General features: G+C 46.9%; 10 protein-coding genes across 10 annotated transcripts; 6 read left to right on the top strand and 4 right to left on the bottom strand.

The window, feature by feature from the left end:
* Positions 1-206: 206 nt before the first annotated feature.
* Positions 207-978, top strand: F4822DRAFT_428690 (BTB/POZ protein; the record flags this gene model as incomplete). The annotated part of the gene is made up of 4 exons (XM_051460952.1): positions 207-268; positions 341-467; positions 532-616; positions 677-978. 4 exons carry the CDS (start codon positions 207-209, stop codon positions 976-978), a joined length of 576 nt encoding a protein of 191 aa, XP_051316128.1.
* A 514-nt stretch (positions 979-1,492) lies between these two features.
* F4822DRAFT_233678 (uncharacterized protein) lies at positions 1,493-2,103 on the bottom strand. Its single transcript, XM_051454181.1, has 2 exons — positions 1,791-2,103; positions 1,493-1,736 (listed from the first exon to the last, which is right to left on the bottom strand). Exons 1-2 carry the CDS (start codon positions 1,897-1,899, stop codon positions 1,606-1,608), a joined length of 240 nt encoding a protein of 79 aa, XP_051316127.1. The 5' UTR covers positions 1,900-2,103; the 3' UTR covers positions 1,493-1,605.
* On the bottom strand, positions 2,104-3,850 carry F4822DRAFT_233677 (uncharacterized protein). The gene is made up of 2 exons (XM_051454180.1): positions 3,066-3,850; positions 2,104-3,014 (listed from the first exon to the last, which is right to left on the bottom strand). The coding sequence occupies exons 1-2, from the start codon at positions 3,638-3,640 to the stop codon at positions 2,309-2,311; spliced, it is 1,281 nt and encodes a 426-aa protein (XP_051316126.1). The 5' UTR covers positions 3,641-3,850; the 3' UTR covers positions 2,104-2,308.
* Positions 3,851-4,372: 522 nt separating this feature from the next.
* F4822DRAFT_233512 (putative D-lactate dehydrogenase) lies at positions 4,373-5,648 on the top strand. The gene has a single exon (XM_051454179.1). It carries the CDS (start codon positions 4,467-4,469, stop codon positions 5,514-5,516), a length of 1,050 nt encoding a protein of 349 aa, XP_051316125.1. The 5' UTR covers positions 4,373-4,466; the 3' UTR covers positions 5,517-5,648.
* Positions 5,649-8,236, bottom strand: F4822DRAFT_233511 (FAD/NAD(P)-binding domain-containing protein). Its single transcript, XM_051454178.1, has 2 exons — positions 7,355-8,236; positions 5,649-7,301 (listed from the first exon to the last, which is right to left on the bottom strand). Exons 1-2 carry the CDS (start codon positions 7,910-7,912, stop codon positions 5,781-5,783), a joined length of 2,079 nt encoding a protein of 692 aa, XP_051316124.1. The 5' UTR covers positions 7,913-8,236; the 3' UTR covers positions 5,649-5,780.
* A 4,498-nt stretch (positions 8,237-12,734) lies between these two features.
* F4822DRAFT_233383 (MFS general substrate transporter) lies at positions 12,735-15,210 on the top strand. Its single transcript, XM_051454173.1, has 5 exons — positions 12,735-13,337; positions 13,427-13,471; positions 13,533-13,741; positions 13,798-13,960; positions 14,016-15,210. Exons 1-5 carry the CDS (start codon positions 13,215-13,217, stop codon positions 14,976-14,978), a joined length of 1,503 nt encoding a protein of 500 aa, XP_051316123.1. The 5' UTR covers positions 12,735-13,214; the 3' UTR covers positions 14,979-15,210.
* Positions 15,211-15,276: 66 nt separating this feature from the next.
* On the bottom strand, positions 15,277-18,896 carry F4822DRAFT_233403 (uncharacterized protein). The gene is made up of 2 exons (XM_051454175.1): positions 15,955-18,896; positions 15,277-15,883 (listed from the first exon to the last, which is right to left on the bottom strand). The coding sequence occupies exons 1-2, from the start codon at positions 18,718-18,720 to the stop codon at positions 15,575-15,577; spliced, it is 3,075 nt and encodes a 1,024-aa protein (XP_051316122.1). The 5' UTR covers positions 18,721-18,896; the 3' UTR covers positions 15,277-15,574.
* On the top strand, positions 18,800-21,501 carry F4822DRAFT_233452 (uncharacterized protein). Its single transcript, XM_051454177.1, has 5 exons — positions 18,800-18,964; positions 19,022-19,275; positions 19,332-19,375; positions 19,434-20,587; positions 20,649-21,501. Exons 1-5 carry the CDS (start codon positions 18,918-18,920, stop codon positions 20,875-20,877), a joined length of 1,728 nt encoding a protein of 575 aa, XP_051316121.1. The 5' UTR covers positions 18,800-18,917; the 3' UTR covers positions 20,878-21,501.
* Positions 21,502-22,095: 594 nt separating this feature from the next.
* On the top strand, positions 22,096-23,581 carry F4822DRAFT_233394 (uncharacterized protein). The gene is made up of 3 exons (XM_051454174.1): positions 22,096-22,190; positions 22,255-23,334; positions 23,399-23,581. The coding sequence occupies exons 2-3, from the start codon at positions 22,456-22,458 to the stop codon at positions 23,492-23,494; spliced, it is 975 nt and encodes a 324-aa protein (XP_051316120.1). The 5' UTR covers positions 22,096-22,190; positions 22,255-22,455; the 3' UTR covers positions 23,495-23,581.
* On the top strand, positions 23,266-24,453 carry F4822DRAFT_233441 (uncharacterized protein). The gene is made up of 3 exons (XM_051454176.1): positions 23,266-23,338; positions 23,399-23,529; positions 23,604-24,453. Exons 2-3 carry the CDS (start codon positions 23,515-23,517, stop codon positions 24,186-24,188), a joined length of 600 nt encoding a protein of 199 aa, XP_051316119.1. The 5' UTR covers positions 23,266-23,338; positions 23,399-23,514; the 3' UTR covers positions 24,189-24,453.
* The last annotated feature ends 609 nt before the right edge of the window (positions 24,454-25,062 follow it).

The raw sequence follows: 25,062 nt of genomic DNA, 5'->3' as shown, positions 1-25,062 counted from the left end.
TTCTAGGGTATCGAAGGAAAGAACGAAAGATTACCTCCAGCCTAGGTACCTACCTATGATGCTAACCCACGTAGGCAATAATCCAATCCACTCCACCCTACCTAGGTACCTAAGTAACTATCTCAACGCTCACCGACTCACTTTACTACTCGAAAACGTATCCAAAATTGAACCACCTCGTGCCTCGACGATCGCATACTTTCAATATGTCAGACACGAAAGAAGTCTATCGGACCGCGGAGGTCATGCTCAGCGAATCTGGAGCAAAGTAAGCCTAGTCCAACGGTATCATCGCTTTTGGCCATACAGAACTGACACATTCCCCCCCTTGTATCTACAGTCTTCTAGAGACATCGCTATTTTCCGACGTAACAGTGAACTGCGGTGACCGTACTTGGAAACTCCACAAGGCTATAACCTGTTCTCGATGCCCTTATTTTAACAAGGCTTTCAATGGCCATTTCAAGGTAAGATGCGATAATGTGGGCACTCAAGAATATAATACAGCGGAATTACTGACTTTATTCCCAGGAAGCTGCTACTGGTGACCTTACTATAAAGGAGCAGATACCTGAATATGTGGATCAAGCCATCCGGTACCTCTATACTGGGAAGGGTACGTTTCCGAAACTGCACTGCTCTAACCTACGATAAATTAATGATAGAATCGGAACAGCCCCTGAGGACACACTAGAATCTTGGCCTATCGACCTTTTCAAGGTTGCGGACTTCCTGCAAATCAAATCACTAGAGAGGCAGTCGATTGAGACTATCAAGACAAGGCTAAGGGAGGTGATGGGTTTTCTTGCTGATATTCACAATAAGCCCAAGGAAGCACAGATGGAAAAGGCCTTTCCTGATTTTATCTACCTCGCAAGAACGGCATACGGTGCGGACTCGGCGTCATATTATAGACTCCGAGATATCTCGAAGAGGTTTTTCGCTCAAATCAAACAGCATATTATCAATGACGATTGATTCTTGCAACTATTGAGAGATTTGCCGGAACTCGCTATCGATATGGTTAAGTCCTTGCGCTGAGCGACACAAGGTTATTCAACCCGTGAGCCGGGATGGGTGGAAGAGGAATGATGCCAGAATACTGGCTGTAAGGCATGGATATTATTGTGAAAACGACGGGGGAAAGGGGTACACATTGCCTATCTTCGCGTGGAGATAGTAGCGTTACTCGGATGGCCAGAAGAAAGTTCTGGGGAGGGTTCATCGCAGATTTATGAGGCAATACGGCGGATGACTTGACACAAAACGTATTTGTTTTTTTTTACCTATTCTTCGATACGTTCATCAAGCTATGCTACCTAATCAATGATGTAAATATCCACCTGAGACTTGAACCTGTGATCCATGTTCGAGCCTGAATATGTGTAGAACGAGCACGATAGAGACAATTCTTCAGCTAGACATAATATTACGTCGAAGACTGTCTAAAATATGCTCCGAATTCGCCTAGATGAGAAACAATTGGGCACCTTGCTGCCCAGGTAGACGCGTAACATTGAGATATCCAAAATGGTATTTAAATAACCAAATAAAACCCATAGCGACCCCACGAAATACCAAGGAATACACGCCCGCAACTTGGAATTAAATAATACAGAAGTCGCACGGCAACGGACACGGAATGCAGAAGCAGAAGCGACCTGGGCACACTGAGCTGCGTTCTCCTCCGCGCAATTTTCCGTACTCGGGCTGCTCGGGTTGCGGGCGCTTGGGGTCTATAATATTTGTCAGTAGTGCGTATCTTTACCTGTGGATGTGGTTGGACATACCCATGGATTGAAGAGGTACGGGTTGTGTGGCCTGAACGGATTGCGGAACCGCCGGTCCGCTTGATTGCGCGGCCTGTTTGTCGGGTGTTTGTGTTTGCGATGGCGACATTTTCGGGGTGTAATTGCGTTTTTAAAGACTGAAGTATCAAGGCAGGATTGATATGTTGCTTTATAATTAATACGGTTTTATATGTAGGCAAAATCAATCAATAAAAACGGTAAGAATTAGAGCTGGCGGTGAATCTTCAGGTAAGTGAGCATTGTCGCTAGTGACGTCACTCCTCGTTCGTTAGCCAACCTCTTCTCTTTTTTAAATACGAGCTGCGCAATCGTGAGCTTTCAATCAGGATTCCTCTTTGAACCCCACGTGGGTCTGCTACGAACAAAGACAAATTCAAAGTAGAATAATACTATCTGTCTGGATATATATCTGAGTATGAGGGGATAGTCCTAATCTAATTGTACGTTTTATACATATTTCATCTTTTGAGGGTGTGACAACACGATATAGAAATTGATCATCGCTTTAGGTACTTACTCACAGCATCTCGCACGTTCCAACTTTCCCCACGCCTGAAAAAGCTCAACACTCGATTCACCCTAACCAAAATGAAGAGTGTGATGTACAAGCCGCAAGTTTTCAGCCACGACATAGGCATCTTAGGGTCTTTCCAGCGCATCGCATCTGCTCTAATCCGTTGAACTCTTCCAGCGCGAATTTCGAAAAGTCCAAGGATTGACCGCGAGATAGCCTCGTTCGTGTCATATCCCTTCTCGAGATATCCGGATAAGAGCAGGCCTAATGCCTCTCCGTCTTCAAAAGCCTGGCTTGCACCTTGGCCACTCCGCGGGGGCAATGCATGCACAGCGTCACCGACGAGCACGCATCCATCGCGACCCCAGTATGGAAGATCCGGCATGACGAAGATAGGATAAACGTTGTCTAGGTTGGCTTTCTGTAGACATTGGCGGATGAGAGGATCTGTCCAATCCCCATGACGCTCGCGTATCTGCTGAATCATAAGATCGTGGTCTAATTTCAGACCTCTTCCAGGTAGGTCCGTCTCGTAGACAGACCAGTAGAGGAGCTTGTTTTTGTCGGCTTGGGTAAGGCCGGTGTAGCCAAATACTCCTGTTGATCCCATGTAAAATACCATGGTGGGGTTATCGAGAAGATGCTTCGGTAGAGGGACGTCAAGTACGCCTCCTACCGCACAAATGCCCCTACATATAATTAATAAAAAGCCATGAGTTTTTAAAACATTTAAAACTTACGCGTACTGAGGTCGGTATTTTTCATCCTCACCAAACAGGTCCCGACGGACAGTGCTGCGGATTCCATCGGCGCCGATAACTAAATCCGCTGTCTCGTCCGGCGACTCATCCTCAAATTGGACTACAGGTTTCTTCCCTTGTCGCGTAATAACCCTAGCCACCTTCTGATGTATCACTACGCCCGCCGGAAGAGTTTCTTGTAAGCAATTGATGAGGAATGGTCTAGATATGGGTAAAACATCGACATATTCACGACCCAACAGCCAATCGCCCGCGGTCTTCCACGTGAAATGCGTGCATGGAAAGCCGGCTGCGTAGACCTTTGATTTCAGTGTAGGGTCGAGATTATCTAGAACACGAATGCCGTTGGCTTCAAGTCCTAATCCGGCACCTAGCTGGCTCGTGGCGACGTTTGAGGATTCTTGTTCTGTAGCTTGGCCAGTGGCTGGATTGATGTTGTCGTAGATTTTGACCTCTAGGGATTGACTGGTAGGAATGAATTTACGTAGTGCGATAGCCGTGCTGAGGCCACTTAAGCCAGCACCAACGATGATGATTTTCATCTTATAATACATGATATCTCTATGAATGTGACTAGAAGATGTTATGAAGACACAATAAAATACACTCCAGGGAAATGAATATATGTACGTCCTAGCTGAAGATTTATGCGTTCAATCACCCCACAGAAATGAAGGAATCCCCTGGGCCAGACCGTCGACACACGATCGATGAGTCAAAGCTTAATTAAATCCTTCAGCAACCCCATTCATCGCCAAAATAATATGAAAAACGCATTTGAAGGTATTCGCATCTGTAATATTAAGATATTGGAAGCTTACGAGAATAAGTCTAGTATGTTTAAGTGAAACCTGTACTTTACATGAATATGCCCTTCTGGAATAGTTTTATATTAATAATAGGTACGTATTAGGTGCGTATAACTATTCCATATGTGCATATCTTCAATTAATCCCGCTGTGTCTCGATCTGTTCCAACCTTCCAACTTACAAGAACAATTATCAAAGATCGGATGTTGACCGCTTCAATGGACGAAATTATATATGCTTGTTTCCGCATATTGATTAAAAGCCACAATAAGGCATCAACGCGTTACTCTTATGCACCATTCTTGAGTCATCAAGGTTGTGGAACTTCAGCTGCCAAGATGAGGAATCGACTTAGACAAACCGTTCCAAGATCCGTTGCATGAAATAAACGTTTGACGGCATAATGATCGCTCCTAAGAATCAGGTTTCTATTTTGTATAAGCAAACTAATCTATCAACATTCAATAGCTACCTAGGTAGTTGAAATTGCAACAATTACCCACCAATTCTATCATCACTCGTATAAGAACTCCCGAAGCAATATCAACACCCCTCCTTCTCGCAGCCACCATGCAGCTCGCCGTCTTCTCCGCCAAACCCTACGACAAAACGTACCTAACAAATACCCGAGCGACCGAGCTCAACATCGAAGCCGAAATAATCCACCACGAATTCGCTCTATCCCTCGAAACTGTTTCCCTAGCCAAAGGCGCGAGCGCAATCTGCGTATTCGTAAACGACGATCTCGGTGCCCCAGTTCTCGAATCGTTACACGCTAGCGGTGTTCGCGCCATACTGCTACGATGCGCGGGGTACAATAACGTCGATTTACAGGCGGCGCAACGCCTAGGCCTCTTCGTCGCTAATGTTCCGTCGTACTCCCCCGAAGCCGTTGCCGAATTCGCCGTCGCGCAGATACAGACTTTGAATCGCAATACCCATCGTGCTTATAATCGTGTTCGTGAGGGCAATTTCAGCCTTCAAGGCTTGCTTGGCCGCACCTTACATGGCAAGACCGTTGGTGTACTCGGCACGGGCCGCATTGGCGTAGCTTTGGCTCGCATAATGCATGGTTTTGGTTGTCGCCTACTAGCCTACGACCTCTTCCCAAACGACGACTTCGAGAAATACGGCGAATACACAGACCTCGATACCCTATTGTCCGAGAGCGACTTTGTTAGCCTACACTGCCCTCTGACGGACAAGACGCGGCACATTGTCAACGATGAGACACTATCCAAGATGAAGAAAGGAGCGATGCTAGTCAATACATCACGAGGCGGTCTTATAAAGACGAAAGCTGTTATCGCGGCGCTTAAGAGCAAACACCTAGGCGGGTTAGCACTGGATGTATATGAAGGCGAGGGTGCGCTTTTCTATAATGATCATTCGGGTCATATCATCGATGATGATGAGCTTATGCGCTTGACTACCTTTCACAACGTACTCGTGTGCGGTCACCAAGCCTTCTTTACGGAAGAGGCGCTGCGCGAGATTGCCGACGGTACTATTCGCAATCTAGGTAGCTTCTTGCGCCAGGAGAGCTGTCAGAATGCACTTGTTCAGGATAAGATAGGATTGGCGCCAGCAAGGAGAGAGTCCATCCCGATACGGATTTGAAGTTGACGTTCTAGGTATCATACCATAGGTGAGTGATGGTGGGTAAGTAACCTTAACTTATATGTATACCATAGCTTTATGTCTGGAAGACACATGTAGCTTAGCTAGGTGGTTTTTCTAGCTACGAATAGATGTAGTGAGATCTTATGAATACCGATACTACGCCGCAGTCATATGCACTCAATCTCATATTATCTCTATTCTAGCCAACCGCAAATGCTATCCCTCGTCCCCTCCAATATAAACTCCTCGCTGCCACCAAAATCAAGGCCTCGTATATACACCCTCAATAGTGTAATCCTTCTTCGGTCCATTAACCGTATATCCCAACCTCCAATCCCTCAAATTCACCGCATTAAACCCGAACTCATAATGCACATCATACAAATCCTCAATACAGAGATGACTCGCCGTAGCCAACCAACCCCTCTTTTTCTCCTTCCCTTTCTCCACCGCTGCTCCCGTATCGCTGTCCTCGTCGTTAGTAGGAGTTAAAAATTCCAATTCATGGAACAAATAATCCGCTCTACTCGGATCATCCGTCCGCGCAAACCACACACTTAATCGATCACCCCGCTCGTCGTAGCGGTATACATACCGCCTTGTAGCGCGGAACGATAAAGCTGGGTTATCCCGCGCGGTAAACGTTCCGTCCTCGATATATAAGTATTCAAGCCCTGGGTCCTCGACTGAGTACCCGTGGGAATGTGGACGTCCGTCACTAGTCCCCTCGCGAAGCTCGAAGCGCGCGGTACCTATGAAACGCCCGCTAGGATGGGAGGGGAGGCGCGAGGTTAGGGTTCGGTCGAGATGCCATGTTCCGAGGAGAGATCGGAATACGGCGCCTGCGACGAAACGCCCGCGGGAGAGGCCTGCTATGGCTGTATCGTGTGTCGCGCGTAGGTTTTTCGTGACTTCGTCGGCGCGTTTTTGGGCAATGGTGTTGGTCGCGGTCGCGGCGGCTGGGACGGAATACCGTGCTGGTGTTAGGATATCCATGGGTTTACCGTTGGCGAGAATTGGTGTATCACTAAGTGGGGGTGTTATTGAGATGTCGAGGGCGCGTGCGAAGTCTTGCATTAGAAAAGGGTAGTCACCCATAGGAAACTGCGAAACACGAGGGTCATCGCGTAGAGATATTGTGCGGGCGATACTATCGTCGTCCGCGAGAGCTTGCCGTAAAGAGGGGGTGTGGTCGCTGCCGGGTGTCCATAAACGAGCGACGAGGCGTGCTTGCATTTCCATGACACCCCAGTAGGGTGAGCGGTACATGCCGACGAAGCCTAGGGTAGGTAAATCCGAGTGGTGTGTGCCGTGGAAGGCAAGTGCGACGGGAAGGTTAGGGTGTGGAGGGGAGTGGGAAATAGTTTCGAGGACTGACGGTGGGAGGAAGGAAAGCGATGGGGACGGATCGAAACCAGTCGCTACAACCACGGCGGCGACGTCGGAAATTTGCTCGTTGCTCGGCGAAAAAATAGTAGCCACGTTTCCTGAAAGCGAGGATAATTTCCCTCTACTGATCTTGATTAGACCCGACCGTACAAAGTCCATATACCATGAACTCATAGTCACGAATGGTTGGTCCTCTAATTGATCGCCCGCGATCTTTGTCTCTGGCGAGAATCCGGATTGGTCGGTACCTAACGCGGATTGGTATATGGTGTTGAAGATGCGGGCTCCCTCAACGCTTATGTGACCTTGGCTATTGGTCAGGGGTTGAGGCCGAAGAGCTAGATTGTATGAAGGTAAATCGCAAGGGAGGAATGAGGGCGCTGACGCAGCCGGCTATATGATGGTCAGCATTTGTTTCCAACATTAAAGCAATGTCGTTAACATACCTTTGGAGATGTGAGAAGCGGGAAGACCCATGCTGGCCGGTGGGCTATATGGTGTATCGAGTACTTCTCCGGCTCTTGGATGATCTTTTCACCCGGGGAGTGAGTAGCGGATGATAGATGCGTCGCAATCGTCGCAGCAATTTCAAGACCGGACATTTGCCCACCAACAATAAGAATCTTGCTTCCTCGTCGGTTTGAGTCCGGTATAAGGTCTTTGATATCCCGGTACCTGCTGCTATGAATTATTGGCACGTCCGCTTCTGTCGGTATGTTATCCGGCCATATCGGCCCCCCAAAGAATCCAGTAGACACCAGTAAGTAATCAAATGTAGAAGTCTCGGTCTTGCCATCAGATTCTACTTGTACCTCCCACGAACCATCACTATTTAAGTCGGTTTTCACGACTTTATGGTCAAGCCGTATATCAGCACCCCCATACTCCTCCAGATATCGTTCTAGATATCGGCCAACTTGCCACGCCTTAGGAAATTGGAGATCGGAGTCCTGCCAGGCGAGATCGCTGAATTGAACAGTATGTCTACTCTGGTTCGTTACCATGAGCGGATGTACAAGACCACCAGTATCATCCTTGTTTGTAGGCCATAATCCTCCAATTCGGTATTGGGCTTCAAAGAGGGTAACCTTGAATGAGCCTGCGGGGACATCGTGTAATAATGTCTTCGCGGCTACAAGACCAGAAGGGCCGGCACCTAAGATATGTGTTAATCGAGAGTTTGGCCGTTGAAGAATTTGGTGTAGACTATCCTACCCACTATACAGACGCTCTTGGCCATACTTCCAACGGCCGGGACCCGGGAAGTGCCGTAAAATCGAGAGATATGTCTCCAACGGAAGATGGCCGAGATGCACGGACGCGACAACGACTCGATTTTGCAGAAATCGTCAGTTTAATAACTGGATCTACTCATAGCTTTAAAATGCTTCAACAATTGGGAATTTTCGACTCATCGCAGTCAGCACTAGTTGTGATGAGACTGGAAATAAGAGGAAGCGTCTGAGGTACTAAAATGGAAATAGAGCTAGGATTGACGCAATCGCAATAACCCGAATTTTAACCATTTTCTAGGTCCACTAGTCGAGCCCCTATTACTCTTTCTCTTTTACGTGAACCGTATCCTGGAATCCCTAGATAATGGACGCTCTTGGGCGTAAAACCGCAATGAATGCTACTATGATTTATATCGCTCAATAAACAGGAGCCTCTGATCTCGGTTTTAGAGGGCAGGCTACTCTAGAACAGGCTTGCAGGTCTCGTATCACCTTACCCCCCACAAAAGCAAAATACATGATCGGTGGAAATTTGCAAAACGCCAAATAAAGCGCATCTAACCAATCGATTTTGTGAGGTAGGTCATTAATACAGGGCTTACCCATTAACAAAAATAGGTGCCTAGTCTTTTCGGAAGGAAACTAGGACTAATGAAGCGCTAGCCGTGAGATTACAGCAATGAGGCTAGGTACGTGACAAGTAATAAGATTTACTTTTTTTTTTTTTTTTTTTTTAAAAAAAAACCAAAAAACCCAGCACTTTCTTGACGATTACCAGCGACGAACGTATCAACCGATAAGGCTCTCCCCCTGTACGATGAAAAGTTCCTCAGTGTCCAAATTTCGAAAGGGTTAGGAGGCGCTCGGGTGTTCCCGGCTATATAGTATTCTTCGTCTTGAAGGGGAGAGAATCCGAACCTCGTATCAAATACTGTTCTGAGCAGGGGCCCGATAGTTCGCCACTAGGTGCGGCATACTTGTCGGCAAGTCGGCGGGAGCCTCGACCGCTAGGCATCAAAAAGACGGGTATCTGCATTCTCTGATGCGACCCGAGACATCTCACCAAGGCGTGTTGACCATGCTTCGGTTCCGCTCCTAAATTAATTCGAGATCGGGACCGAAATTTCTATGGCGGTATTCTCGAACTTGCCTCCGTACCGAATACGTTTTTGGTATACCATCGCGACATTTTATACCGGTCGGAGCGGACCCGCCGAAAACACGAAATCGATCGTGCCATATCATCGTATGGTCCCCTTCCTGCAACTTTCCATTCTCCTATCGCTGCATTAAACCTGAAGGTTCGTCATTTAGCCCACTCCGAATAGTAGCGGGGCGCAACATAAAAGAAGCAAACATCCAGTCGGCTGGAATAAAGTCCTTGGCTTTTGAGCAGTTCTGCGGATGCTTCCGGATCCCGCACAACCTACACGTGCTTATTAAAGCACAGCTGCTCCCAATTAACGGGTATGCAAATTTAGGCATGTTCCCGCCAGCTTACCCACTCTGCTGCTGTAAGGATGTCCAGATGAAGTCAGGTGTACTCTGATTAATTTTCTCAGGGGGGATTGTAGTTGTACATGGCGAGTGCCAGGGGTTTTCCTTACGTATTGTAAGAAAGCAATGAGACGGACATGTATGAAAAGCCCGATATTAACGAACTCCCTAGACAAGCCGCGTTTAGTACCGCTAAATCTCTATCCGAAACGATTCGGTAGGCACCTGGAATTTTCATGTGAAACTTCAAAAGCATTCAGTTAACATCTAAGTGCGGCGCAATTGGCAGGGTTTGGCCTGAAGTAATCATATGAGATACTCGACGTTAGCTCGCCCTTCGATAAGTCCGACTCGTTACGCCCTAGTGAATAGATGTTCTACCTACAGAAGCGATGATTTCTCAGCTATTAAGACGGCGGGTCGACTATTCTCCTGTGGGCGCCTGATTTACCTAGATAGGTACGCAGGGAGGCGGGCAGCATTGGATAAGCTATTACAAAGAACGAATCTTCATTCTCCTTTCGTGGATCTTAACTCTTTTCCTTCTTTCTGGACATCGGAGGTCATTTTAGACGCGTATTCACGAGTTCGGCCAATCCGTCCTTGGTAGAGAAATGGATATCTGGAAGGGAAGCTGCATTAGTTTCGGCCTGTGCTACATCACATCCCTTATTGAAAGACGTGTCAAACATGGTATATCCAGGGACGTGTTGGTTCCCAAAAACCAAAAATGGGGACTCGTATGAGGATACGTCAGCTGAAGTGATATGAAATTGTGTTACAGAAGCATTGTGATAGAGTCCGAGGATCTGGAACTATGATGCTGTAAAATTGAGGGAACGTTGTCGCGTGGGTTTGCTGTTGTCATACAGGGCTGAGTACTATGCCCGGAAATGAAACTGTCATGGAAATAACTGGAAGACGTTTTTGAAGTCGGTGATACTAGATACCATAAAGCAATCAAGTGGCACGGCGACCGCGCCGTCCTTATTCCTTGACTTCTTAATTTCGTATACCTTTCTAGGTATTCTATAAAAATCGGTAGTTTGTCTAGAACCGTCGTTTCATTCAAGACTCACTAGTTCGGAATAGCATTAGCGTGGGAGGGTCGGAGTATACAGTAATTCTAATTGATGGTGGTTGATGATTGAAGGAGACATTCCCAACAAAAGAAGTTGTTCGGTTTACGTTTCAATTTAGGAAATAAGAATTCACTATAATTTGATCGCGATTACCTTCTAGTGTACCTTGTTACTTCCAACACGCGCAGCGTCATGAACTTAGTGGAGTTACTGAGGTGGGGGGAAGTAGTTCCCTTGAAGCGGGCGGGACCTGGTGGGCCAAACCCCATTGAAGCTTCCCTGCTGTATGCGGGGTAACTCGCCTAGCAGCAAGTGTATTAGTCAGTCTCGTGGATAAAAAAGACCGACAATTCCGAATGACATCGTTTTGTTCAAGCGCCGAAATGCGACAACGATGTTTTAATGCTAGTCTCTATCATACACGTGCTATTCAACATGAGCTTTCTATATTCGGCAACACAACCTCGAGGCGATATCCACTATACCAATGCAACCCTATGAGAAACATTTTAACGGAATTATTCGCTAACATCCAACGGAATGAGGACGAAGTAGAATTGGTTAACACGTCTTGATATTTTTCTCTAGCACAACGGTCACGGAGGCAGGGTTACGATTCTAGCAACAATCACTTGGTGATAGATAGTACAAGAGACCTATACGCACAGCATATGACGGTGGAACACCGAAGTTGAAACACGTCAAGAAGTAGTATGAGATTCGTGTAATGGTGTGCCATCCGGCGTTACCAGCTGGGCTTACTAGCTGGGCGCAACGGAAGAAACTATACCTTTGCTTCGTGCGGCTAAGGTTCCCAGAGCCGAAAAATTCTACTTTAAACATATCGTCACGGCTAAGATGTTCGAGTTTGACCCCTCAATAGGAACAATCCGCCAAGTACGACGAGAAGTTGTCGCTTTCGATGATGGATCTGTCGATGTTAACCGAGGATATCAAGACAAATTAACAACTTCGCCTCAACCTTTCACTATGCGAGGTTGAGGTACAACAAGGCTCTAGCGGTTTTACAAGCACAGAATATATCCCCTTCCGACTTCGTGTACCGTTCAACGACTTCATCTGGTAATGTACGTGACAGCATCAAGGATGAGATCTAACAACTCCACGATATCCACGTAGAGATATACAGATATTCGCAACGAAGCTGGCGATCTCGACTTAGTAACCTACTAATAAGCTTCTCTAGGAGCTTCATACGGCATGGAGCAGCATTAGTGAGAGAGTCTAAGCTTTTCTTTCCCCTCTTAGTACACCCCCTACCGAGCGTAAGCCCTATTCGTAAAAGCGCATAACAGGGGTTCAACGCCATGTCTCAGCCATGATTGGTCATTGATCATTTCCCCAAAGTGCAATACCGCTATTGCCCAGCTTCTGGAATTACCTGCTGTGCCGCTAGACTCCATCGTCTCTTTTTTTTTTTCATCTTGGTTGTAGCCAAGTTGGATAGTACCATACTACGTCTTGGTACTGGGCAGCCCTTCTCAATATTCCTTCATTCCAAATCTATATAACTAAACAAGCAAATATTTACCGACAATGGGAAGTAAATAACGGCAGCCGTTAGCAAAACGTGTCGCCGCATTCCATTGAGCTGGATACGCTATTAGGCAAGGCCCGAGCTTATGGGTCAAGTATTCATCTACATTGGCCTTTCTCGCCTCCCTAGTGTGATATGGGTACGCAAGGAGGTTCAATTCATCTCGTACCGATAATTAACTAGGTATAGGATAAGGCAGGCTGTCGTTGACATTGCCTCTGGGCTACTGGATTGGGCAATCCTTCATCTGCTTCGCCGATATGTGCTTCAGCTTGTACGATAGCACATGCATCTTCTAATGCACACGTAAACTGGTAAGCCGGTTATTACACCCGTCCTTGAGATGCGTGTCCATCCATCCCCATGTCCCCAATTTATAAACTGCCGATCCTTCTGGTCCTCTCCCACCCCCTTGTTCTTCGCCTACTACTACCTGACCTACCTCCCCCATCTTTCAACTTGACTATTTCTTAAGTACCTAGGTAGCCCTGCGACGAATGTTATAACCCAGGCTAGTAACGCCTACCGTGCGCTGTACTAAGCAGGAATCTTCATCTTCGCCCGAACCCGCATATAGCTACACCTATACCTACGAAATTTCCACACCCCGTGATGCTTTGATCTCCCAATCTACCTCACCCTCCCTTCTTTCGCCGCATTTCTTTCATTGTTATCCCTTCGGTCCTTTACCACTTCACCGGGTCCATTGCGCTCAGCCTCCTATATACTATCTTAGTCCGATTGACTGCACTGGCTGTTCATCGTGCTAAATCCGAGTTGATGAGCGAGGGATACTTAGTACGCTAGTATCTGCTTCGGACATTATTACGTCTTCCGCGTGTTTTTATTTAGCCAGCCTCCCAACGCTCAAAAAACTTAGCTCCCGTCAAAATAGTTTTAATTCCGACGACCGCTCGCGCGACTTCGAGGCATCATGAGTGACGTTGAGAAGCATTCTGCTTCGCATGATTCTCAGGATGAGAACAATGTCGAAGGTATCTCAGATTTACCACCTGATCCCGACGCTCATCTAAGCCAGGAGGAGAAAGACAAGATTGTGAGCATTACCACCTTGGCGCTACCGTAACTAAATGGGCGCCACTAGATTCGCTGAAGCTTTTTCACAATGGCTAACAACTCAATCAGGATCGCAAGTTAATTTGGAAACTCGATTGGATACTCATACCTTGGGTATGCGAATGATTCATGTTGTGATTCACCTCTCATATAACTGATATTCTAATGTATCTAGCTCTGTATCCTCTACCTTCTAGCCTTCTTAGATCGTACCAACATCGGCAATGCGAAAGTCGCGCGTTTTCCGGAAGACCTGCACTTGCAGCTACCAGGACAGTACAATATGACGTTGACCATTTTCTTCATATCGTACTCTGTCTTCGAGCCAGTGACCAATGTCCTGCTCAAGAGGCTCCGGCCGTCCGTGTTCATCCCAATTATCATGTAAGTTCCGCAATTGCAATTACAAGACCTCGACACTAACACCGTAATACCTAAAGGATACTTTGGGGTGCTTCCATGACGGGCATGGGATTCGTCTATAACTACTCCGGCGTCCTAGCCGCGCGTTGGTTTCTTGGTCTTGCGGAAGCCGGCCTATTTCCCGGTATCAACTACTATCTTTCGTGTTGGTATAAGCGTTCGGAGTTTGGTGTTCGTGCTGTAAGCTTTTGTCTCCTTTCTCATACACTATTCCTATGTCGCTAATATACTACAGGCGATCTTCTTCTCCGCAGCCGCGGTCTCCGGCTCATTTGGTGGACTCCTCGCCGCCGCAATAGAACTGATGGACGGCATAGGAAACCGACCTGGTTGGGCATGGATTTTCATACTAGAAGGCCTGCTAACTATAGTGTTCGGTTTTGCGTCTTTCTGGATGGTACACGACTTCCCCGACCAAGCCAAGTTCCTTTCAGACGCCGATCGCGTTCGCGTAGTCCGTCGGTTGAAACTCGACCAACAGTCTTCAGCTGAGCACGAGGAATGGAAGATGAGTTATCTCATCGCCGGTCTTAAGGACTGGAAGATGTGGCTAGGCATGGTTATCTACATGGGTTGCGACATGCCGCTTTACGCCTTTTCGCTCTTCTTACCCAGCATTATCCAGGAGCTAGGCTGGGGCAGTAGTACAGTCCGAGCTCAGCTTCTAAGCGTGCCTCCTTACGCCGCGGCAGCCGTCCTTACGATCGCTATTGGCTTTATCGCCGATAGAACCCGTCAGCGTGGTCTATGCAACATCGTTGTTAGTCTTATCGGTGTTGCTGGGTTTTTGATGCTTCTAGCTTCTACCGATGCTAGGGTTAAGTACGCTGGTACCTTCCTCGGAGCATTGGGCATCTACCCTTGTATCTCGAACACTATCAGTTGGATGGCAAACAATATCGAGGGTGTATACAAGAGGGGTGTCGTCCTCGGTTTTGTCATCGGCTGGGGTAATTTGAACGGAATTGTCAGCTCCAACATCTACTTCAGCCCACCGAGATATCTCGAAGGCCACGGGGTTATGGTAGCATACATGGCGTTGTTCTTGTTTGGCGGCAGCTTGTTAATGACCACGTTGCTTCGCATCGAGAATAAGAAGAGGCGCCAAGGAGGACGAGATTACCGTATCGAGGGCAAGAGCGCTAAGGAGATTGAAGCTTTAGGTGATGACAAACCTGACTTTTTGTACACCGTTTGATTAAGAGGGATGATAGGGGGAGTCTATTGGATCGCATGGGTGCAGGATATATAAGCATATTGGATATCTTTAACCTCTTGGCTATGGATATGTCTCTTACATAGCGCCGGAAAAGAAACTCGCGTTTTTCCTAAGTCTGGCATATTGGGGCCGGCACTCTATTAAGAGACTCGGCTTACTGCTCTAGACTCACCATTATGTGTCTTCAGCGCCAAGGATTTATTCGACTATTTAGGGGTAGCTTAATCCCTAGTTGCCTTATAGGCCCATGATTCCCATTCTGCTCATTACGATTGAAATATATTTCCTTAAGGGTATTTATTACTCAATGTACACCTAAGTCATAGCGGACTTCAGAACCAAGTTTAGTGCCAAGTCTATAAAGCATAGGTTATGGCTACCTAGGTACCTAGGTATTACCCCGCGTTGACGGCAGGGGCTTCCAGCGCTGTAATTGTAGTCTTTATACCTATTCCTCCATATAGATATGGCGGGCGTACCGCCGAATATCTACCTAGGTACCTAGGTAGGTACGCAGGTACTCAAGTAAGGCAGAAGGGAAAAAAAAACAAAGAAGACGAGACCTGAAGGCCACACTAGCTACGAGAATCTACGCCATTTGAATCGGTAGCATCATTTGCCCATCTCCAGCCTAGGTCTTTCGCAACCTGATCGCTAGTGTATCCGTCGTTTATTTTTTGAATATATTGGTTGAATTCGGCCGCAGTTTCGATTGTGGATCTAATCGCACGATAGTCAAGCTCGTCGTTCTCTAGGCCGGGTTGCTTTCGATTCCATCGGGAGTACTGTCGCGCGAGTGTTATGGCGTTCCGGATTTCCCTGCCATTCATTTTGAATTCCGCCAACTCCTTGACATGGTCCTTTAGACTCGTATAATTAATGCCCTATTTTGACTTCCAGTTAGTTTCGCCCGCGGAATTACACGGCTACTAGCATTAGCCTCTCTAGGACTTACATCATCGTTCAATTCCTCCAGGCGGGCGATAAAATTATCCCAAATCCTAATGCGATCATAGTAGTCCAAATTCTTGTAGCCAATAGATAACTGGATACGTGATCTAAATGCCTCGTCGAAGGTTCCAACTCTGTTACTCGTCAAGACTAATATGCCTTCGTAGTACTCTAGTACCCGGAGGAACACAGACACTAAGGCGTTTCGACGGAGGTCTTCAAGGCTGCGTTGCTCTAGGAATACATCGGCTTCATCAAGGAGCACCACACACCCCCAAGTCTTCCCGAGATGAAGAACTGACTCGAGGTAGGTTTCGACATCTTCTGGTTCCGTCCCTATGTCACCGCAAGTAACGGGATATAGAGGCTTCTGCGCGATCTCAGCAACACTCTCGGCAGTTAAGGTTTTCCCTGTGCCTGGCCCTCCATGTAACAATAGGATTAAACCATTTCCTTTTCCATTGATGAGGTCGGTTGACATTTCGGTCTCGATCTGATCACTGACGAGAGCTCGTACTAATCTCTTCGTTTCCTCCTTAAGAACAAGCCTCTCGAATGCTTTTGTATTCCATGTTACTTCGCATATGTTGTCAACTTTCAGATCCAACCATTTTTTCTTTCTCAAGTTGAATCCCTTGATTGTAGTAGGTAATAAGTATAGGAATTCATCGGTGGGGGGTTTATCTTGCTTCATTGCTTCGGGACCTAGGTCATCTGTGCCTGGCTTCTCTGAGAACCGATCACGAGACCCGTTTTTGCCCTCTTCGGGTTTATGTAGCTCACGGTACACCGCCATGTCGACCATATATCTTTCGTCACCCGAGTAGTGTGACTCTCGATCCCCGCCTTCATGGTATGAGACCAGGTGTCTTGTGCGGCACTTCCAAAACCATTCTCCCCTATTACGAAGCCTGGCTTTCAAGCCTTTGCTAGCGTATTCTAAGGGGAAAATATTGAGCTTCTCGACTTCCAGAACCGAGTCGTTCTGCGTATCGGTGTCCCAGTCTAAGAGGGAATCCTTGCATGAAAACACACCATCAAAAGTCCAACAGCGGGCTTTAATGAAATAGTGCCTTCTGCCCTCTCCCTTTCTGGACGACGTTTCCTTCGGGGAACGGCGAAACTCTGGGGTAGCCCAGGAATTGCACAGAAAGCCTCTTACTTCATTGGCTGTTCTCTGCACGACCACGCCTCCAGGCTTGAAAAGGTATGGAAGATATCGCGTCATAATCTTCCCGTCATCAGTCATTTTCTTGACAGCATCATATTCGTCTCCATATTGTGAAGTAACGTAGGAGACTAACAATCGAAGCTTTTCCTGCTGTAAGGGACCTAGAGATTCTAGGAAAGGGTTCAGTGTTTCTCCTCGGGTGTGGTAGATGGCAGGATACGGAGCTGAGAGTTCAATGGATCCATTATCTCGGAGATTGTTTCCCCTCGATGAGCCTTCGGTAGTGTCGATATTAAAGCCTTGGGAATTCATAAACTGCATCATTGTAGCAGTAAAATCCTCAGAAGCTAGATCGATTGTTTCCGACCGGTGTTCTGGGCAGGGCGCAACATCGCCGGGGTCTTTCTCGGTTTTGGTCGAGCTGGTATAGTTCCGATATACCATGAAGCAAACCTCTGGATTCTTCTCAAGATAAAATGGAATGTCCCGTATTGGTAGGTTTCCCACCAAAGCTTCATTCTTCTTGTTTGCGCCGTCTATCCATAATGGGGGGTCAAGGTACATCCGCGGGGAACCACTAAGGTTATCTATGCGGTGAACTATCTGGTACCTGAGCTTTGGCAGATGACGTGCTACTCCTTGAAGGTCACGGATATACGCTTGAAGGCTCTCCAAGTTCAACGCGGATTCCTCGGGGATATCTAATACTTTTGCGAAGGACTGGAAACAATCCTTGCATGTACCACTACCACCACTCCCGACGTGGGCCGCGCCCAAGCCGGAGGTGGAGGGACCTTCGATGCTTGTGTTCGTTTCCATCGTCATGTATTTTAGACCAGCCATTGAAATTTTTAGGGGCTGCTGTTGGAGGAGCATCGATTGCATTTGGTAATCTTGCGAAGCGCCGGGATATATAGCGGGCCCGAAGCCACCGAGTTGAAGACCGTTGTTTCCAACGCCCGGTTGCTTATCTTTGTTCGCCTTTTCGTTTTCTCCCACACTAGTTTTAACCTTACTGCGGTTAAAGCCCAAGTTTTTGTCAACTTTTCTATCTCGATTTAGAGCTGTATATATTCGACTTTCGCGCTGATGCTCGCTATCGTGGGTTCTATCGTCGGAAATAGTAATTTGCACAGAATGTACCTTTGGCTTGACAGGCTTAGGGGTTAAATGTTGAGTCGGTTCGGACTTCTGATCCGGTCGCTCTGCTCCAAGTATGAAGTCTAGGTGTGCTCCGCGCCTTCCAAACGAGTGAACGGGTTTGTTGTGAGGGTCTGGCCTATTGTCGTCTTCGCTATGTCTCTCGCTGTGTTCTCCGTCGTCGGTTTCCTTGTAGTCTTCCTCGCTCTTGGCTTCCTTGTCGTCGGATCCTTCGCAATCTTCCTCACTATTGATTTCCTCGCCGTCGCCTTCGCTTTCGTTCTGATGATCGTTGGATTCGTCCAGACTACTCTTTTGTTGGAAAATTCGTCGATGCTGTCTTGATAATGCCAGGGATAGTGAAGACCTCCTATCATCGAGAACGACCCTTCTCGAAGCCTTTAAGACAGATTTCTTGGATTTATGCATCCCGTGTTGGGTTTCTCTGACGAGAAGCATTGGGCAGCCAGGCAGCCGCGTGGCTTATGTTAGGCGAACTGGCCACCAATTATGATGTCAATCAAGAGGGACGCTGTAACATACATGGTGGGAAATGAACGTCACTGAAGAGAATTGTTCTTCTTTATGAGCGTTTTCGTTTATTATCTTTTTTTTTTCTAAAAAGAAAAAGAAAAAGATTTTTTTTATTATCTTCGATGGCAGATCTTCGTTCCTTTTCTACTACCGAGTCCGGAGAGGGAGTGTAAGGTAACACTGTGATTAGGTAGGGAGCCTTATTGCTAATCTACTATCGTTGTAGTTTGGCCCGGGAAGTCTTTGAGAAGGCGCTCGCAGCATTCTCGACGGCACTCTCCGTCGAGAGAACCGACCGGGTATCTATTACAGATGCGAACCATGGGAATCTTCAATCCGTCCTCCAAGCAGTCCTAGATGCCAAAATCCATTATGAAGCACGTAAGGGAGATTCGGAGGTTCGAAAGGTACTTGTTGAGATATCAGAGAAGATCCATTTTTACAGCGGAATAATGGATGTTTTGGTATCCCATCATCCCGGTAAGTTGGATATTCCCCCTTTCATCACCCCGATATGAGTTTCTCATAAAGTGTAGAATACGTAGCCCTAGCTTGGGGTGCTATGAAATTCCTATTTGTCGTGAGCTTCCAAATCAACCATTTTATGTATCCTGCGATTTCTCATATCGAATGTAAAGGGTGTTACGAACCATCAAAAATTGATCTGCAAGCTTTCTGCTGGATTGAGCCATATTGCTAGCATCTTACCCCGCGCAGAAATTACCGTGAAGCTATACCCACATGCCAAATATGTCATCGAATCCATATACGCCCAGGTCATGAAGTTCCTCATGCTCGCGCTTGAATGGTACCAGGAGAAAAGGTGGAAACACGCGATCCATGCCGTCACGAGGCCCTTCGAATTACGATTCAACGATATACTGGAGAGCATAACCGCGCTATCCCGAGAATTGAATGAAATTGCTAATACTAGCAGCCACGCCGAGCAACGGGACATACATGCAACCACTCTAAAGGTATACTGCAGACAGAGACAGTTAACTCGTGGGCAAAAAAGTCTGTCTCTTGGCCAAAAACAATTGTTTCGTAGCCAGAAACAGCTACTCCGTGAGCACAAACAAGATCATGAAATTTTACTCCAACTGCAAGCTTTAATGTCGGCCGACAGAAACATTGAAGCAGCTACAAGAGTTCGGCCTCCTCAGCCATCTCCCGAGATTCAAATCGACCAGATCCTAGCTCACTTTGCCTCGACGTCCCTCCCTGACCCAATTAAGGCGTTTCGAGCATCGCTGGCTCTCTCGAACAGACATCGTCAGAGACCCTCGAATGCGGGGCCAGCATTCTGGCTTGATGGCAAGATTCAAGACTGGAATAGTTTCCGTAGGTCATCCCTGGTGATGGTGAAAGGGACAGGGGGGTCGCGATTTTACATTAGGGACTTCTGTGCTCGATCCATCGCGATTCTCCAAGAGGCCAAGATCCCAGTCATCTGGGCCCTGAAAACAATGCTTCCGAACGGAGAGGCCACCGCAAGTGACGTGTCCACAGTCAGCCTTCTCAAATATCTTACTGCTCAGGCTATTCACCTCAATAACAGAACCCAAAACGACGAGACCTTGAGCTTGCGTCTTAGACCATGCCAAACGGCGGAGACCGAAGACGAGTGGGCTAACATACTCGCGTCAGTCCTCGAAGGTATCCCGTTACTTTATATTATAGTCGATATCGAAGTATTATGCCAATCTGAGGACCTGCGGCGATTCTGGCCATCAAGGTTACTCAAGATGTTGTCTGATCTTTCGGGCCGAAATAATAATACCGTTATTAGGTCAGTGAATAGATGGTTGACGGGACGCAAAGCCGATATAATAATTGCTAACGTATAATAGAGTGGCCTTAGTAAGTTATGGGTCGCCTCTCTTCAATCAACATCAGTGCTACCAAGATCTTGTGGTGGTGGTGGTAAGAAATTCGAGGCAAACCCGAGTTGTGCGAACACCGCGCCAAGATGTTTCCAACTCCACTCCGAATTCTCTTGAATTAAGACTGTTAGCCAACGGGACCCGGACCCGTCATCGTTTGCAGGAACCAACGCGACGAAAGCGACGGAATAGGTGAATCTTTAGCCTATATATGCTTACCGGCGTCCAAATACTTCATATTATCTAGTTGAAATAGCACTGGTGGTATGGACCCCTAAGCACGAATACTTGATTGCATTCAAACAACCCGAGAAGCATTCTGCGATGGATAATAAGCTCTAGCTTCGGAAATTCTCTTTAGGAATTGCAAATGAGGATACAATTACGAAAGGTAAAGACATTAAAGGAGTTGGGAGTCTGTTACTCATATACGTGTACATTCATAGGGGACGAAGGATAGAGAGGGTAAAATGTTCTAAATTGTGAATTTGGGGAGGTTGGTAACGCCCCACCCATGACATCACACCCGAAAGCCTGGCACCCTGGCCTTTGCTCTGTAACTTAACATTCCAAGGTTCTAATACCGCAAACTGGACAATTCATAGCACTCAATTGCTTATAACCTGCATCTAGGTATTTCTAATTCAACGAGGGTCTATCCTAAGCTTTCTCTCACATCTAGGTCGTACTACCGTGCGCCAGTTCCATATAATTGTTCACTGAGCTAAATGCACTGCTTGATGTCCCGACCGACGTCCGCCCGCCCGCTCGCCAAGTCTCAAGCCAATTCGCTCGTAAATTCCGAAGCACCTACTTAGCAAATTAGACTTATTTTGGCAGGTCGATTTGCAAAGACAATCAATTTGTGGTTTATTAATCACTTACCTATTGTTTGTCCCAATTCTATGTCATGCCCAGCACCACATTGCGTATTTTGCTGCTCAACGGGCTGCGCGACTTCAATGAATATGATTAGGATCTCGTGGTATGTTAGATCTAGACATGATGTAAGTGGATTACCTGTTCTAGTCCAACATTTATGGAGAGTCCGTTCAATTAACACCACGACAATAGTGAAAATCAAAGTGACCAAGCCAATTATGGTCGAATTTGGCCATGTACCATCTTCTGTAGCGCCAGCGGACGTCATGTTTGAACAGATGGATAACACAATAAAGGGCCAAAACTTCCGGAATCGAATCTTCTTATTTCCAAAGATCAAAATTGAACGCGATGCAAAGAATACCTAAAGCCATCTCGTGCTAGAATATATATCATATATTGATATATTCAAGATATTCTTGATCCCAACTTGGCGGTTTCGAGCTGCGCATCAAAAGACCACTCATAGCAACATGCTCGACCGGAAACTCCCAATCTAGGAACCGGAGGCTGGCCTTCAAGTTTACTGGCCAGCTCCTTCGGCCAGTAAACTACAATTTCTCAACAGGAGTAGATAAAAAAGACGACCGGAACTTGGAACCGTATATTCATTGGCTAAGTCCTAAAGTTTGCATGCCCACCCTGCCACCATTTACGCCAATATATAAGAGCCCTAATTCGTTCTAATCAGACTCACTCCTACTCCATTGACGCTATTACATCCTCTTCTTCTCTATAATCACATCGATCGCGTCAGACTGAATGTTACATACCTAGGCACCTTCACTAGTTGTGGCTACCATCTAACGTGTTCGGTTCAACTGTTCGGGACTCCATCATTGCCAGAGGAAAGCTTGATCATCCTTTCCCCAGTCATATTCAAATTAAGACCATGGAATCAGGTACATTTACAGACATTGTGTTCGAACCCTATACACCAGTTCAATGGGATGCCGCTCCTGAAAACCCCAAAGCCCAGGAATTCCATCCAACTATGGACTTGCCCGAAAACATGTCATCTGGCAACTTGATAGCATCCATGAATTACTCTTCCGCCGCTAAGCCGCATGATGAACGAGCGCTCCTTGAGCAGCCCCCGTGGCTGCTTCCAATGCCCGAGAATGCACCTCCGAACGAGCTATCCAATACGGATCCAACCCCGTGTGCCATAGATTCCGCCTTCGACTTGGACTTGGGCTCGGATTGGCACTTCTTAAGTGATGGTCAGCCAGTCACGGCAGAAATGGGGCTATTCTCGGACCAGGCCACCGAAATAGGTGTTATACATTCGCCGTCAAATTTATTTGAGGATGCCACATCCGCGACCGTGTGTACCCTCCGGTCTCAGCACACAAGACTTGACAGTTCGTTAGATACTATCTTCTTGCCCAGTAAAGACTTCACAACGCCTCCAGCGACGGAGTCACGAAAGGAAGTAACCACCCAACTGCAGCATCGGCCGTGCCGACCCATCGCACCAAAATTACCTTGCATCCAGCGCTCCGAAGATAGCCCAGTGACAGATAACCAATATACAACGCGGGGTCACAATGTTCAAGGGCCTCCATGCACACTACGCAACAAAAGGAGACTGACGCCCGACTCGGAACTAGACAAGGTGACTGCCAGCATCGGTGCCCCCAAAGTGGGCTTTTCTGTTTTCCAAGTCTCTAAGAGTCCGCAACCGGCGAAAAGACGGCGTAAGAGAGTATTAAAACAGGACAAACTCGACACTAGGACTTGTCTACGATGTCAAGACCAACATCTCAATGTACGTTCAGCATATCCACCCAGGTATCGTCGCGGGCACCAAGCTTATACTAAGATGGGTTTAGTGTTCGGGGGGATTCCCCTGCAGTAATTGTGAGACTCTTTGGCGACGCATTGAAAGGCGTATCACCAATAGAACTATTTTATGGACACTGCTTTGATTCGGATTTGACGTGATTGCATGAGATCTTTTCATGTGCGTCTTTCCTCCCCCCCGCCTTTTTCTTTTTGGTTGATACTGACATAGTGCATTTGTCGTACGGAGGACAGTGCCTACTAACCCCCCCCCGCATGGCAGTATCAAAGGAAAGGATGCTGGAAAAGGAATACCCATATGGCCTCCAACTTCCAAAATACGAAGACCTGGTCCCACCAAGAAACGTATTCAGCGTGGATTCATTCCCCCAGGGAATATCTGATTATGCCCTCAACGCGGAAAAAGATCTTTCATTGGGACGCAACTATTTCAATTTCGTATTACACAAGATGAACACGATTAAGAAGAACCCCAAAAGGCTAGATCACTATACGTTACGCTGGTTGGTGATGCATGCTTATGCGGCGGATATTATTAAGGATTTGCCGATATTCTCCGGTCTTAGGTTTGTATATGTCCCTCCCGACAAAGAACATAGGCAAGACTACGAAGAGGATGAGCTATGTGGGAAGTGGGTTAAGTTAACGGATAAGGGCCAGGAGGATATTGTGCACGCATTAACACATTTTGCGGAATATACGAAGTACATTGTTCGAAAACTAGGGATCGACCCCCAATCGTATTTGTCTTCACAGCCTCTTAACAGACAGATATTTCGACGCTGGTTACAATCCATACCGGAGGGGTTCTGGTTCTGAGTTCGTCGAGAGATCCCAGGGTGCGCAACAGAGGGAATAGGTACATGTAGGCATATGGTCTCATATGTCGTGAGGCTTTGGTCGGCGGCTTGATGCTTAGTATTTTCAATTCAACTCCTACGATAAATTGAAGATCGCTTATATATTTGCTCAAGAGTTCTGCTTCTGGTAGAATTATTTGATTGATATTGTATAAGCGCATGCTTACCTCGATATGCATGTCTACTTCAGTTTTGAGTGCAGTTTAGTTAGAGCACTAACTGGTGGAAGTCCCTAGATTATACTGGATCAGGGGACCCGAGTCAACGCAACGTCTTTCTGCAGGTCCTCGAGACCACCTGGATTCCCGAAACCATGGATCAGACTTAGGGTCTTACATACCCTGTCACTGAAAGTATTAGCGTAAGACGTCAACAACTAAGGCAAACGCGCCTACGCTTATTCGACCGTGGTAATAGCAACTTGTAGTTGAAATTGTGACGTAAGGGAAGGAAATGTTTAATCCAGGGAGGCTCGTTCTGTCCATGAGCTGAAGGTTTCCAAGCTAAACCAGCCAGCTAAACACGCTGGGTTCAGCGGGATAAATCTAAGTTAGCCAATCATTTCGCGAGAATTTAACGTTAGCTACCACAAACGGCAATACTTAAGCGCCGGGTTTTACTCCCCACGGGTAAAAGATGGGTCTCACGTTCTAACTTCCCGTTGAATACTCCACTCGTATTTAAATATGAGGTATGTACATACTTACGTACATGTAAGTCTTAGTTTTCTTCGACAGTTTGATTTCAACGATCGTAATGCTTGGCAGGGATACAGAGACATATCCCCTTGTCTAGATTATGTTATGTGCCTAGCCTGTTGAGACTGCTCCAAG

This window comes from Hypoxylon trugodes (genome assembly GCF_022578975.1).
Source record: "Hypoxylon trugodes strain CBS 135444 unplaced genomic scaffold F4822scaffold_4, whole genome shotgun sequence".
Taxonomy (NCBI): domain Eukaryota; kingdom Fungi; phylum Ascomycota; class Sordariomycetes; order Xylariales; family Hypoxylaceae; genus Hypoxylon; species Hypoxylon trugodes.
The sequence above is the reverse complement of the archived record's forward strand: the minus strand, read 5'-3'. Positions and strand labels throughout refer to the sequence as shown.

What these genes read in the sequence shown, in the direction of transcription:
- F4822DRAFT_233678 (XM_051454181.1), bottom strand. Translation starts at nt 1,899, where the DNA reads ATGTCGCCATCGCAAACACAAACACCCGACAAACAGGCCGCGCAATCA. An exon ending in CGTACCTCTTCAATCCATGG is followed by an intron (nt 1,737 to 1,790) that starts GTATGTCCAACC and finishes CAAATATTATAG; the next exon opens with ACCCCAAGCGCCCGCAACCC.
- F4822DRAFT_233677 (XM_051454180.1), bottom strand. Translation starts at nt 3,640, where the DNA reads ATGTATTATAAGATGAAAATCATCATCGTTGGTGCTGGCTTAAGTGGC. An exon ending in AAATACCGACCTCAGTACGC is followed by an intron (nt 3,015 to 3,065) that starts GTAAGTTTTAAA and finishes AATTATATGTAG; the next exon opens with GGGCATTTGTGCGGTAGGAG.
- F4822DRAFT_233512 (XM_051454179.1), top strand. Translation starts at nt 4,467, where the DNA reads ATGCAGCTCGCCGTCTTCTCCGCCAAACCCTACGACAAAACGTACCTA.
- F4822DRAFT_233511 (XM_051454178.1), bottom strand. Translation starts at nt 7,912, where the DNA reads ATGGTAACGAACCAGAGTAGACATACTGTTCAATTCAGCGATCTCGCC. An exon ending in CGCTTCTCACATCTCCAAAG is followed by an intron (nt 7,302 to 7,354) that starts GTATGTTAACGA and finishes ACCATCATATAG; the next exon opens with CCGGCTGCGTCAGCGCCCTC.
- F4822DRAFT_233383 (XM_051454173.1), top strand. Translation starts at nt 13,215, where the DNA reads ATGAGTGACGTTGAGAAGCATTCTGCTTCGCATGATTCTCAGGATGAG. An exon ending in AGGAGGAGAAAGACAAGATT is followed by an intron (nt 13,338 to 13,426) that starts GTGAGCATTACC and finishes CAACTCAATCAG; the next exon opens with GATCGCAAGTTAATTTGGAA. An exon ending in GTGTTCATCCCAATTATCAT is followed by an intron (nt 13,742 to 13,797) that starts GTAAGTTCCGCA and finishes TAATACCTAAAG; the next exon opens with GATACTTTGGGGTGCTTCCA.
- F4822DRAFT_233403 (XM_051454175.1), bottom strand. Translation starts at nt 18,720, where the DNA reads ATGCTTCTCGTCAGAGAAACCCAACACGGGATGCATAAATCCAAGAAA. An exon ending in TGGAGGAATTGAACGATGAT is followed by an intron (nt 15,884 to 15,954) that starts GTAAGTCCTAGA and finishes AAGTCAAAATAG; the next exon opens with GGCATTAATTATACGAGTCT.
- F4822DRAFT_233452 (XM_051454177.1), top strand. Translation starts at nt 18,918, where the DNA reads ATGGCAGATCTTCGTTCCTTTTCTACTACCGAGTCCGGAGAGGGAGT. An exon ending in TTTGGTATCCCATCATCCCG is followed by an intron (nt 19,276 to 19,331) that starts GTAAGTTGGATA and finishes CATAAAGTGTAG; the next exon opens with AATACGTAGCCCTAGCTTGG. An exon ending in AATAATAATACCGTTATTAG is followed by an intron (nt 20,588 to 20,648) that starts GTCAGTGAATAG and finishes AACGTATAATAG; the next exon opens with AGTGGCCTTAGTAAGTTATG.
- F4822DRAFT_233394 (XM_051454174.1), top strand. Translation starts at nt 22,456, where the DNA reads ATGGAATCAGGTACATTTACAGACATTGTGTTCGAACCCTATACACCA. An exon ending in GTCAAGACCAACATCTCAAT is followed by an intron (nt 23,335 to 23,398) that starts GTACGTTCAGCA and finishes AGATGGGTTTAG; the next exon opens with TGTTCGGGGGGATTCCCCTG.